Source organism: Olea europaea, chromosome 19 (assembly GCF_002742605.1).
Source record: "Olea europaea var. sylvestris chromosome 19, O_europaea_v1, whole genome shotgun sequence".
NCBI lineage: Eukaryota > Viridiplantae > Streptophyta > Magnoliopsida > Lamiales > Oleaceae > Olea > Olea europaea.
The window spans coordinates 7,089,565-7,101,756 of NC_036255.1; the positions used below are offsets into that span (position 1 = coordinate 7,089,565).

The 12,192-nt window shown below is 34.6% G+C and overlaps 2 protein-coding genes across 2 annotated transcripts; one reads left to right on the forward strand and one right to left on the reverse strand.

Moving 5' to 3' along the window:
- The first annotated feature begins 1,158 nt into the window (after positions 1–1,158).
- LOC111368638 (pentatricopeptide repeat-containing protein At1g60770) lies at positions 1,159–4,684 on the forward strand. The gene is made up of 2 exons (XM_022989998.1): positions 1,159–1,577; positions 3,241–4,684. Exons 1-2 carry the CDS (start codon positions 1,341–1,343, stop codon positions 4,483–4,485), a joined length of 1,482 nt encoding a protein of 493 aa, XP_022845766.1. The 5' UTR covers positions 1,159–1,340; the 3' UTR covers positions 4,486–4,684.
- A 797-nt stretch (positions 4,685–5,481) lies between these two features.
- Positions 5,482–8,175, reverse strand: LOC111368639 (probable serine/threonine-protein kinase PBL19). The gene is made up of 5 exons (XM_022989999.1): positions 7,889–8,175; positions 7,000–7,396; positions 6,505–6,765; positions 6,301–6,423; positions 5,482–6,178 (listed from the first exon to the last, which is right to left on the reverse strand). The coding sequence occupies exons 1-5, from the start codon at positions 7,924–7,926 to the stop codon at positions 5,660–5,662; spliced, it is 1,338 nt and encodes a 445-aa protein (XP_022845767.1). The 5' UTR covers positions 7,927–8,175; the 3' UTR covers positions 5,482–5,659.
- Between the last annotated feature and the right edge of the window lie 4,017 nt (positions 8,176–12,192).

Consider the following 12,192-nt stretch of genomic DNA (forward strand, 5'->3'; position numbering starts at 1 on the left):
AAATTGAGAGCATTAATGGATATAAAATCATCTTTGGACCTAGAAAATAAGTGCTTATCATCTTAGGTCAGTGAAGGGATCCACGCAGTGGAAAATTTGAAGGTGTGGCATGTAATAAGCACAAGAAAGTAAGGGCTCATCGGAAAAGTGTCGTCGGCGGTGTCGAAGCTCAAGTGTGTGCCCGGTGACTATTGAGAGAGAGAGAGAGAGAAATTAGGTTGAAGAGAAAACAGTAGAAGCCCGCTCGTTGCTTTTGCCCAAGTTCGACGAGTCGGTAGCACCAAATCGGACAACAAAGAAGGGAGTCGGCTACTGGCAGGGTTTCTTTGTTAATAAGTAATAGAATTAACAATGAGGAAGATATTTTGGATAAATAGTGTAGAACTAGTTAGAAACAGGTCCAATGTGAACACTTCGCCACTAGAATGAACAATAACGGGCTCGTTCTCTTTTTTATGAGTTATTAATTGTTCCAATGGTCACCGAACTTAGGTCCATGTGTTTGATTGACCACTGAAATTTAAAATGTCGATTTTTGGTTACTAAACTTAGGTCAACGTTTTCGATTGGCCACTGAACTTTGAAAAATGTCGAGTTTTGTCACTGAATTTAGGTCCATATCTTCGATTGTTCACTGAAATTTAAAATGTCAAGTTTTGGTCACTGAACTTTGAAATATGTCGTACGTTACTCACTAGCATAACTATTGAATTTTGAAAAATATCGAGTTTACATTGAATAATGTCCAACATTTTTAAAAGTTCAGTGGTCAAAACTCGACATTTTAAATTTCAGTGATTAATCGAAGACATGAACCTAAGTTCAGTGATCAAAACTCGACGTTTTTCATAGTTCAGTGGCCAAAACTCGACATTTTAAAGTTCAGTGGCCAATCAAAGACATGAACCTAAATTCAGTGATCAAAACTCGACATTTTTTAAAGTTCAGTAGCCAATCAAAGACATAAACTTAAGTTCAATGACCATTGGAACAATTAACTCCTCTTTTAAAGTGTAGGTAGATTTAATTATGAGCTGATTTTTGAAATGATAAAATAAATTTTTTAATATTGAAATTGTATCTTACTATCTTTCAAGTGTAATCCCTTGACCTAAGTCGGCTTAAAGCTCCAACCCAACGTCTCTTCAAATACTTGCTTCAGGCCCATTTAGATTTGTATACCCTGATCACAAAATTACCGCATTGCCACTCTCCTGCTCGACTGCCACTACTCTCGTCTATCTCCATCTTTAGGGTTTATTTTCCGAAGTCAAATCAAATGCAACAGTATCTATAAAAATTTCATCAAATTCCAACAGCGAAAGTGAGAGAATCTGAAAATGGCTTCTACATTTATGCAGCAATTTGCGAAAAAGAAGAACATTTTAAAGAGGTCAACCAAGAAGTACTTAGAAGAAGCACTTTATAAGAAGCTCTTTAAGGAAGGAGGAGAAGAGCAAAGGGTAGCCGAACAGCTAAATCAATTCTTGAAATCTCGCAAAAGTGCTTACAAATGGGAAGTAGGTCAATCCCTCAAGGTACTTCGCAGCCGCAAGCTCTACCGCCCGGCCATCAAGGTATGATATACAAGAACAGTGTACAAGATCCATAATTTTCCGGCATTTTGTGCGGTTTTATTGCGGATTCTGTTGTTGGTCAAATTTGAATGGGACAAAATATTTGAGGTCAGCCAAGAAGTTTGCTTTTCAGTTTATTATTTTCACTATTTCAATAGTATTGGTTTGGTTTTGGTTTTATCAGTAATAACGATTTAAATCAAAACTGATTAATGTTATAGTAAAACCAAAATAATTCTAATAAAAAATTAAAAAGATAATAATGAGAGAATCGAGAAGCCAATCTCAGACCTGAGTTGCCTTTAGCTGGCTTTTGAGGTGCTGGGGCTTGGTACAGTGATGAGTTGAGGGCAAATGGGTGGATCCTGAATTTGTATTTGATTGAAGGCAATAGGGGGATATGTTGAGGCTGAGGAAGCAGTCGAAGCAGCGTTTGGATCTTGGGGATTTGCCTTTTTTATGGCTCTCAAATAAAAAAACTCATTTGGGGAAGATGATAAATACAAAAAGAAGAAATGAATGGATAGTTGGAGAAATGCTAGCTCGATACTTAAGCTCGGCCATTCATTCTAGTATCACATTTTGGTGTCTGTTACAGTAACAAGCACTTTAAAATGCAATAGCAAACCTTTACAAGTGTAGCTACATTCAACTAAATAACTACAACATCAAAGAACACATTTTTTCTAGAAATATCCAGACAATTGACATTATTAAAGGGGAAAAAAAGGTCTCGTGTAGAAATAATCCAAGTTTTTTTTATGGAAATAATTTATATAAAATGTTGATTAGTTTGTTCTGTTAATTACTTGTTGCCTTCATTGAGTTGTAAGGTCATTTTTTATGATACAGAGATGCAATTGTAGCATTAATATTTTGATAATTTCTCTTTGCTTTTAAACTAGTTATGAACTACTTGATCCATTCTCCTATAATTATTTTCAACATTTTCTGTAAAGCATTTAACATTGGACCACAATACCTTATTTCGGAATGATGAAGTCTGACCTAACATTCTATCTATGATGTACATTTGAGATTTATGAACCTTTTATACTAAGAAATGCAGAAATTTATCTGTTTTAAACTAGTTTTATCGTGTTATTGTCACTTGTTGATGCTGTAAAATGTTTTTATAAGCAACAGCTATATGTGATATGACATTACTGAGTTTTACAGCTATACATGTAAATGTTTTTATAATGCTGCATTACTGTGTAATACATTTGCATGCAAAAGACAAACATTTACATGTAGAAGTAATGCAACCATGATTTCTTCATTTCTTCCAAATCCAAACTCAATATATCGATATGATCTACACTTTTTATTCCAGTTGATATAGCCCCCGTTTGGGTCCCATTCTCTCTCTCTTTTATTTTCAACCACACAATCTTTCATAAAATAATATTACACATAAATCAAAAACTTTTTATTCTTTTTCAACCACACATTTTTCAAAAAAACACTATTCCAACCATTAAAATTTGGATAGAATTAGGCCAAACGGGGGCATATTAATAACTGCAGTTGCACCGATACTGAGTAACTTTACAATCCTTACCAGTATTGATCTCCGAGATGTGTGCATTTGTTTTACACATTTCATTTTTGGTGTGATTGTCTGCTGAACACAACTTATTTGTTATATATATACACACAGCTGTCTGAGACCATGACGAGGAGGGGGGTGAACAAGACAATAAGTGATCAAGCGATACATCTAGATCTTGTTGCAAAGAGTAGGGGAATTGCTGCTGCAGAAACTTACTTTATCAATCTGCCTGAATCCTCGAAAAACCATCTCACCTATGGTGCTCTTCTTAACTGTTACTGCAAGGATTTAATGACTGAAAAGGCCGAAACTTTGATGGAAAAGATGAAGGAACTTAATTTAGAGCTAAGTTCCATGCCCTATAACAGCCTCATGACTCTCTACACAAAAACTGGGCAGGCAGAAAAGGTTCCGGCGATCATCCAAGAAATGAAGTCATGTGATATCATGCTAGATTGCTACACCTATAATGTCTGGATGAGGGCTCTTGCTGCTATGAACGATATATCTGGGGTTGAGAGAGTTATTGATGAAATGAAGAGGGATGGCCGAGTTGCTGGAGATTGGACAACATATAGCAATTTGGCATCTATTTATGTTGATGCCAGATTATTTGATAAAGCTGAGAAGGCACTTAAGGAACTGGAGAAGCTAAATGCTGTACGAGAATTTTCTGCTTACCAGTTTCTGATCACATTGTATGGACGTACTGGAAATCTGCTTGAAGTATACCGTATCTGGCGTTCATTGAGGCTTTCGTTTCCCAAAACCCCAAATATAAGCTATCTAAACATGATACAAGTGTTGCTTAAGTTGAATGATTTACCAGGTGCTGAGAAATGTTACCGGGAGTGGGTATCTGGTTGCTCAACTTATGATATTCGAATTGCAAATTCCCTAATAGGAGCTTATCTTAAAGAAGGTTCATTGGAGAAGGTTGAGGCACTCAAGGCACGGGCAAAGAGGAGAGGAGCCAAGCCCAATGCTAAAACTTGGGAGCTTTATCTGGATTATTATCTGAAGAATAGAGAGATTGAATCAGCAGTAGTTTGTATCGAAAATGCAATTTTAACCGGCAGGGGAGATGGTGGTAAATGGACCCCTTCACCTGCCCTTATTGGAGAACTGATGCGACATTTTGAGCAAAACAAGGATGTCGAGGGTGCTGAACGTTTTCTGGAGGTTCTGAAGAAGTCAAAAGACGATTTGGGATCAGAAGTACTTGAATCATTGATAAGAATCTATGCAGCTGCTGGAAAAACAAGTCCTGTCATGCGTCGCTGGATTAAGATGGAGAATGTAGAATTGAGCGAGGAAGGTATAAAATTACTGGATGTCGTCTGTAAGGAATGAGATCTTTTAGCTAGACATCTTTTTGTGTATGAAAATTTCCTTTTAAGTTTCAATTTAAATTCCTTGCCGGTTATAACACACTCAGTACGTTGGTAGTGAAGATTTGCTATGTCACTTCAGAAGCTGATCTGTTCATTTGAACTATTTCTTGTGCATTCTAGTGGTCTTCTGTGCCCATGATAAATTTTGAACAATCTCATGATCAAGTTTTTTTACCTTTAACAGCCATAATTTTGAAATAAAAGAAAGTTTAGTCATACTATTTTTGTGTTTAGTCATACTATTTTTGTACATTTAGTTTGGACTGTTTTAGTGTCTAATTAACTTAGGATCCGTTTGATTGTAAGAATGGAATTTGGGTGGAAAGAAAACGAATTCCAGAGAATTGAATTGTTTAGAACTTGTTTTATTGAAAATTGTCAATTAAGTGTGTTTGATTGATATAATTTTTCACTCGAAAAATGTTGAAATTTTTGATCTTTTGATGTTCATTTGATTTTGTTTTTCATGTAAATTGTCAATTAAATAAATAAATTTTTTTACAATTGTCTTTAGAATTTGTTTCCATTACCAAAAAATAAAAGAAAATAAATAATAATAAAAAAGAACCTAGAAAAGCCAATTCCCACCAAAACCATGGGAATTGATTTTCCACCAATTCATGAAAATTGAGGTCACGTGGGGTGAAAGAGAGAGATTGAATTTCACGGAAAACTCTCCCAATCGAACAACAAAAAGGTGGAAAACTCTCAAAAAATTTCCTAGTTCCATGGAAAATATTCCATATCAAACATGGTCTTAGATTTTCCCCCATTACTCGTACCTAAATCTCATGTTGCACAAACGCTACTAGAACCTGTAATATGTAACCAAGGTGTACTGTAGACTTTGATTTTCTTCTTTCTTTTATCACATAAGAGCCGTGTTAGATGAAAGTTTCATGCACGATTTTGAATGTGAGAAAGAAGTGAGATATTCTTTTTTCAATTCCAACTCTTCTAGTTTAATCGATGTTTTTTCTTTTTTTCTCTTTTCCTATCACTTCAAAAGTAGTGTGCTTCAGTTTCAACCATTCGAATTTTCGATATTACTTATATTTGTCATCAAACAAATGGCATGTTCCCTAGGTTGTGGAAGACAATAAAATCATGAAGTATAATTCATCTGTTTTCACTCAATTGGTCCCAACAACCTTAGGTCTCCATGACCTCCAGGTTAGCCACTTGTTCTCTCCGGTTACATGATCAACAAATCTCCTCTTTAATAAATTTTGTGCCATAGATTTCTCGTTTTCCTTTTGAGGGGAGTTCTCTACAGCAGCCTCAGGACTTCCATTGTCATTCTCCTCAACAATCTGGTTCACCATCTCGAGAACTTCGCTCATTCGTGGCCGCTTTTTGGGACGTCGAACCAGACACCTGTTAGCAATTGCTGCTAGCTTTTGAGCAGACTTGAGGGAATGTTTCCCGTCTAGTCGAGGATCGAGAATCTGTTCAAATCTTTTACCGTCAGCAAGATGTGGCCTAACCCAGTCCAAGAGCTTTTGCTCATTTCTAGGTCGATTTCTATCCAGAGGCCGTCGACCGCTGATGAGTTCATACAAAAAGACCCCATAACTCCAAACGTCACTCTTCACTGTAAGGTGCCCTGTTTTTATGTACTCTGGAGCAGCATATCCTACTGTTCCAACAACCTGTTGGATGGAAAAAAGTTCATTAGCAAAAGTAAATTATGACAGTCTGAGCACAATCGACCACTATTGTCGTATGAACTTGTGTTAAAGTTATTACTAAGTTTTAGATGAATAGTATGTACCGCTGTGGAGACGTAGCTTATTCCATCTGAAGGACCCAACCTTGCCAATCCGAAGTCTGAAAGTTTTGCGCTCCATTGATCATCCAGTAAAATATTAGATGACTTGAAATCTCTAACTATAATCTGCATCAAAATAACTCATATTTCAGTATTATGAAATTATTTTGATCCATCTGTGCTAAAGTTACTAAAACCAGCATTTACCTGAAACTCCATGCCTTCATGAAGATATGCCAAGCCTCTTGCAGCATCTTGGGCTATTTTCAATCTAGTAATCCATGGCAGAGATGCCTGAAATCGACTTGATAACTGGTCTTGAACGCTACGTTTAGACATATATTCGTAGATCAGAAGGCGTTGCATCCCCCTGTCGTCGTCCTCAGCACAGTAGCCTATAAGTTTGACAAGATTTGGATGTTCGACAATGCCGAGAACGTTCACTTCTGTCACCCATTCCTTGTGTCCCTGCAAGAAATGATGATTAACAAAAAGAAAAACTAAATTAAAACAGATTATTAATTGAATATGGATCCTACAGATGATAGGGATTTAAATTCTAGCATGCCAACTATTGGATGGTGAAGTATTTAAAGAAAATGATAGATGTTTGGTATGCCAAACTGGTTCTCTCTTTAGTATTCGATGCTATAACGTCTTTGGAAATAGACGGCATTACAAATAACAAGAAAGAAGGCTTGCCTGCAACCCTCTTCTGCTGAGTTGTTTAACAGCAATATCGATCCTTTCTGTCTCTCTCAATACACCCCTATACACGGGTCCAAATCCGCCTTCTCCAATCATAAGGGAACGGCTGAAATTCTTGGTAGCTGTGTTCAGCTCTGCAAATGTGAAGACCCTAAGCTTGCTAGGTCTGAGGGACAAACTTTTGAACGAGAACCTAACCGAGGATTCAGTGCTTATATCGGAAATGTTCTGATAGTTGTAATCAGATCCAGATTTCTTCGTATCAGGATCAGTCGATGCAGATGATGTAGATGTAGGAATAGGAGTATACTTTGATGTCTTTTGGTCTTCATTTTTAGTACCATTGCAGAATGGAAAACACCTCATATCCTCCCAAAATCTCCAGTCCTTGCTGCAGATGCACATCCATGAAAAAATTCAGAAGGGGAACAAAGAATGTTATTACATTGTCACAAGAACTCATAGGACTGGGACTGGTATATGTTGTGTCTAATACTGTGTAAAAACATACCCTTAACTGCTAGTAATTAAATCCAATACAGAAATTTTTATTCAAAAATGTTCATGACAAATTACTAACATGAAAAAGGGCACACAAGAATCTGAAAGAAGAACCCTTAAATTTAAATAATAATGCTCAATTAATTATTGACTTCTGGGGGCGTAGGCATGCATGGGAAGAAATATCATTAATCATCATAAAAAGAGAATTTAAATTAAATCATCATTCTGATCTTATGTTGATTACCAAAACTCACTCTTTGAAATTGAAAGCTCAAAAAATTCTGAATTTTCTCAAGAAAATATGTAAAAAAAAAAGCAAAGATTAAAACATCACCAAAATCCAAATATAAACATTAATGCAGAGACAGAAAGTTTTTACCTTTGAGAATGGGAGAAACCAACAAATATTATGAACATCTACTCTTCATTCCGTGGCTAGCTAGTTTTCAAACAAAATAAATTAAAGCAGTAAAGGGTATTTAGAGAATCATGGGTAGCAACGAGGACCCCATGATATATAAGGAAGTCAATGCTCGGTAGCTGGAAATTTGCTAACCAACCTATTTGAAAACGACACGGATAAGCAGATATACGACTTGTCAAAAAACTAGTTTGGCTTTCTTTGTTATCTGTAAGAAAAACAGTTGGGGAAGATGAATGAAGATGTCATATTCTTGTTTTGACATATGTACTGCTAGATAATGAAAGTATAGTCTGGGACCAAAATTACACATTTGCAAAATTTTAGTACAGACTTACATCATCGTACCAACCCAGAAACTAGTTTCAGATTGTGCCAGCTGAACTTATCCAAATGTTTGTCTTATGTCAGTATGACAGGACAAATAAGATGTATTATTTTTTAAAAATGGCTACATATTAATAGGATTTTTAAATAATATATATATATATAAAGAAAGGAATTATAGACTGAAATATACTGTAGGTATTTTTATAAAAAAAAAAAAAATTACAGATGAAAAAATTCAATGGTAATAATTTGATGTTTATATCTTTTACTCTTTATAAGAACAATATAAGAAAGAAAAAAAACTGGTTTTTTTGGAATTTCATAGTTTTTTTCTCTCCCATTAGCCAGCTTATCTCAAATTACAAGAAATTCAAATAAATAATAAAAAAAGGAAAGTTGATTTATTTATATGTGTAAAAAATAATCATGATGCTTGACTTAGCATGCTTTTAATTAAATTAATCAGTTTGTGTAATAATATTTTCCAATCTACCTCAGTTTATAGCTACACCATATACATACATATGTACGTAAAGATATTACTCTCGAAGGTGGGGATGATAACGTGACTGAACATTAAAGTAAAATATCTTCATTTCTTGCTCAATTTCTCCATCTACTTATTTTTATTTATTTTTTAGTTTTTCTTATTTCTTCAAATATGACTTAAATTTAAAAGCATAAAAATATATTAAAAAACAAAAAAGTAGGGGTTATGAATCTATCTAATTCAAAAGGGGAGAAATTTAGTATCTCAATTTCAATGCATCAAAACCTAGATTCACGGAAGAACTTACGAGATATCAAGATAAGAGAATCGAATTGACTCTTTTTCAAATTCGATAAATGTTGATTGATCGTATATTTCATTACAGTTCTATGATTCAAAGCATCCATTCCTATTTTATTCCTTTGAATTTCATATACGAATTTGTGATTAGATCGATTCATTAAAAACCCATCCTAATCTTGATTCTTCAACAAACTTGGAAATCTCCATCCAATTTAGAGAAGGACAATATGAAACTAAGTAAGAACAATATATTTTATAATTCCTAGTTACTATAAAACTCTTATAAGTCATTAACTTTATATTGTAACAAGAATGATTAAGAGTTGACAAGGAATGGTTCTAGAATGCCTTAAAATGTATCCTTTTCATTCATTCACTCTTTCTTTCTTAGAAAGACAGCAAATTCATTGACTCACGAGGATAACATTACAAGTGTTTTGCACCCAAACAAGTAATGGGCTTCGTGCTGTTCCATAATAACTAGCCTGCTTTATTGGAGGCCCATTTATGATAAATTCTTGATTTCTATACGTGGAAATTACACAAATCTAGGGGTTTAAACATCATAGTTCAAAAATCATGGCTTAAGTTTTATTATGCAAAAATCAGGTTTGATATAATAATTTAAATACTAATTTCTCTCAATTCAATTTCCCCAACCCTAATTTTACGTTATGTTTTCTCTCTCTACCGTCTTCATACTCTCCCTTCTCTCTATCTTGAAACACCATTGTCGCAATCATCGGCAACGATTCACGACGACGACGATAACGACGAAGGCGAGTCTTGGAAGAAACCTCCTCAGTTTTGATGGTGCAGCAACACTCCTCTCACGAACGGAGAAGAATCACTGCCCCCGTTTTCAGATCAAATATGGCGACTAGTTTTTGCATAACGTTGAGCGGCGATTTGTTGCGAGAATCATGATCGGTTGCAATCTGTTGCCGGACATTGAACGCTAACAGTCTCAGGTGAGGCGTTGGTGGTGGTGGACAATGTTAATGGTGGTGCGGTGGATACCGTGGATTTAGTGGCGATTCTATGTGATCTGCCTGTGGTTGAATGTGTGATGGTGTTGGTGGTAATGTGTGTGGTACCTCTAGTAGTGTTGATGCTATCGTGGTGGTTGTGTGGTGTTGGGGTAGTGGATATGCTGGTGGTGGTGCAAGTAGGAATGGTGGTGTTTTTTTGGTTGAGGGAGCGGTGGTGGTGTTTTGGTTGTGTCGGGGAAATTGGGTGGTTATTGTTGTTAGTGGAACTGGCAGTGGTGGTAGTGTCGGTGGCGACGGGGTGAGGGTGGTGGTGGTATGTAATATGACCAATTATTTGACCTGTGATTGATTGTTTGATTATCTGTGACCAACTATTTCATTACATGTGACCAATTATTTAACCATAACCTTAAAATTTGATAATTGTGACCAACAAATTCAAACATATGTGATTGATTAATAAACTGTGACCTATAATTTTTTCATCTATGACCAATTAAATAAATCGTGACCTATAAAAATTTTCATTCGTGGCCTCGAAATAATTTGTGACTAGTTAATTTGATAATACGTGACCAATAAACAAGTTTGTGACCTATAATTATGAATATGTAACCATACGATATATATGTGACTTTATTATTTTCAATTAATAAAATCTATTTATTTAATAAATGAAAACCTGATTTTTGCATTTTCAAAACTTTAGACATGAAAATTGCATTGTCCATACTTAATACCTTAATTGTGAATTTTACCCTTTCTATATTCATTTTGTATATTTCTATTTTTTAAAGGGCTTCCCCACCTATGATTCCACAACTTATTTCAACAAACATAAAAGTTATGTTTTTACGAAAATACTGTAATTTAAGCTTAATTTTACCAAGAAAATTAAGTAAAAAATTACTTTTGATTTTTAAATACTATTATACATGTTCAAAATCGAGTTCTAATTATTTTATTAGATAGCTCCAAGTAACAAATTGCGATTTAAACGTGTATAGCTCTCTTGTTGGACGTATTCAGAATGTGCATTGCACTGCCTTAAATGGAAGAAGTCGTTTCTTAATAAATGCAGATTTGATTTTGTTGTCTCATTTAATTATTGAAAATGTTGTATGCACAAAGTTTGGGCACATGGAGATTTAATTAAGAAAGTCCATGTCTACCTGCACAAAATATGATATTTTTTATTTGATATTTAAGTTTGCACCATCTGTCACCTAGAAAATGAGTATGGATCTAACCCCTTCATTATATGAATATTATTTAGCCAATGTTTGGCACTTGTAACCTTCTTCTTTTTGATCGGACAACTTGCTTTTGTCTAGTGACACAAACACACTCTTTACAATGCGATAATGCTCTCCCAAGCACCATCCAAATTTTTTTGGATGTGCTATCGAACATTTATTTTGAATTCAATTATTTTCTTAACACAATATACTTTGGATTGATTTGTCATTCTCACATATTTGCTTGTGTATCCAGTCCATGTTATTTGTAAATATGGTTCATTGTTTAGGGGGGATTTCGCTGAATATTATGCCATGATCAAGTTATCTAGAGCTCAACTATTCAGTGCCTTCGATTTACTATTCTCATGCTATCTATTTGTATGTTTTGTCATAGTGTTATACACAAATGTTGTGTTTGCTGCAAGACGAAAGATGCAGGTTGAAAGAAGATATATTTGAGATTTTAATGTGTTTCAAAGACTGATAAGATGCATACTATCAAATTCAAGATAAGATTGCAAGTGCAATTTTTGAGGATTTCCGTTAATTATATTATTGATGAATATTCCGAGGATGGACGAGTCGATCCTGAAAATTTTCAAACGGAATTGGCCGTTAGGATTATTTTTAACACAATGACAAGTTGATAAAATATTCTGTCATTTGTTGTCATTGAGGCCATAGATTTTCATAAAAAATTACAAACAAATTAAAGTTCAAATGCAACCAATCAATTCAGTTGTCCAATTAACAAACATACTAATCTTTAATTAAAATATAAATATTAGATTAGTTCAATCTTTTTTTGTAGAAGTAATTAAATCTTAAATATGTAGATATCTTAATCTTAGGGGTTGTTTGAGCCTCATTTTTCTCGAAAAAATACATTTTGAAATAGTGTTATGA

Excerpts from the sequence above, each read along its gene's own strand:
- LOC111368638 (XM_022989998.1), top strand. The coding sequence starts at position 1,341 with ATGGCTTCTACATTTATGCAGCAATTTGCGAAAAAGAAGAACATTTTA. Across the intron at positions 1,578-3,240 it reads TCTACCGCCCGGCCATCAAG|CTGTCTGAGACCATGACGAG; the intron begins GTATGATATACA and ends ATATACACACAG.
- LOC111368639 (XM_022989999.1), bottom strand. The coding sequence starts at position 7,926 with ATGTTCATAATATTTGTTGGTTTCTCCCATTCTCAAAG. Across the intron at positions 7,397-7,888 it reads GGTTTCTCCCATTCTCAAAG|CAAGGACTGGAGATTTTGGG; the intron begins GTAAAAACTTTC and ends GTGCATCTGCAG. Across the intron at positions 6,424-6,504 it reads ATGAAGGCATGGAGTTTCAG|ATTATAGTTAGAGATTTCAA; the intron begins GTAAATGCTGGT and ends ATTTTGATGCAG.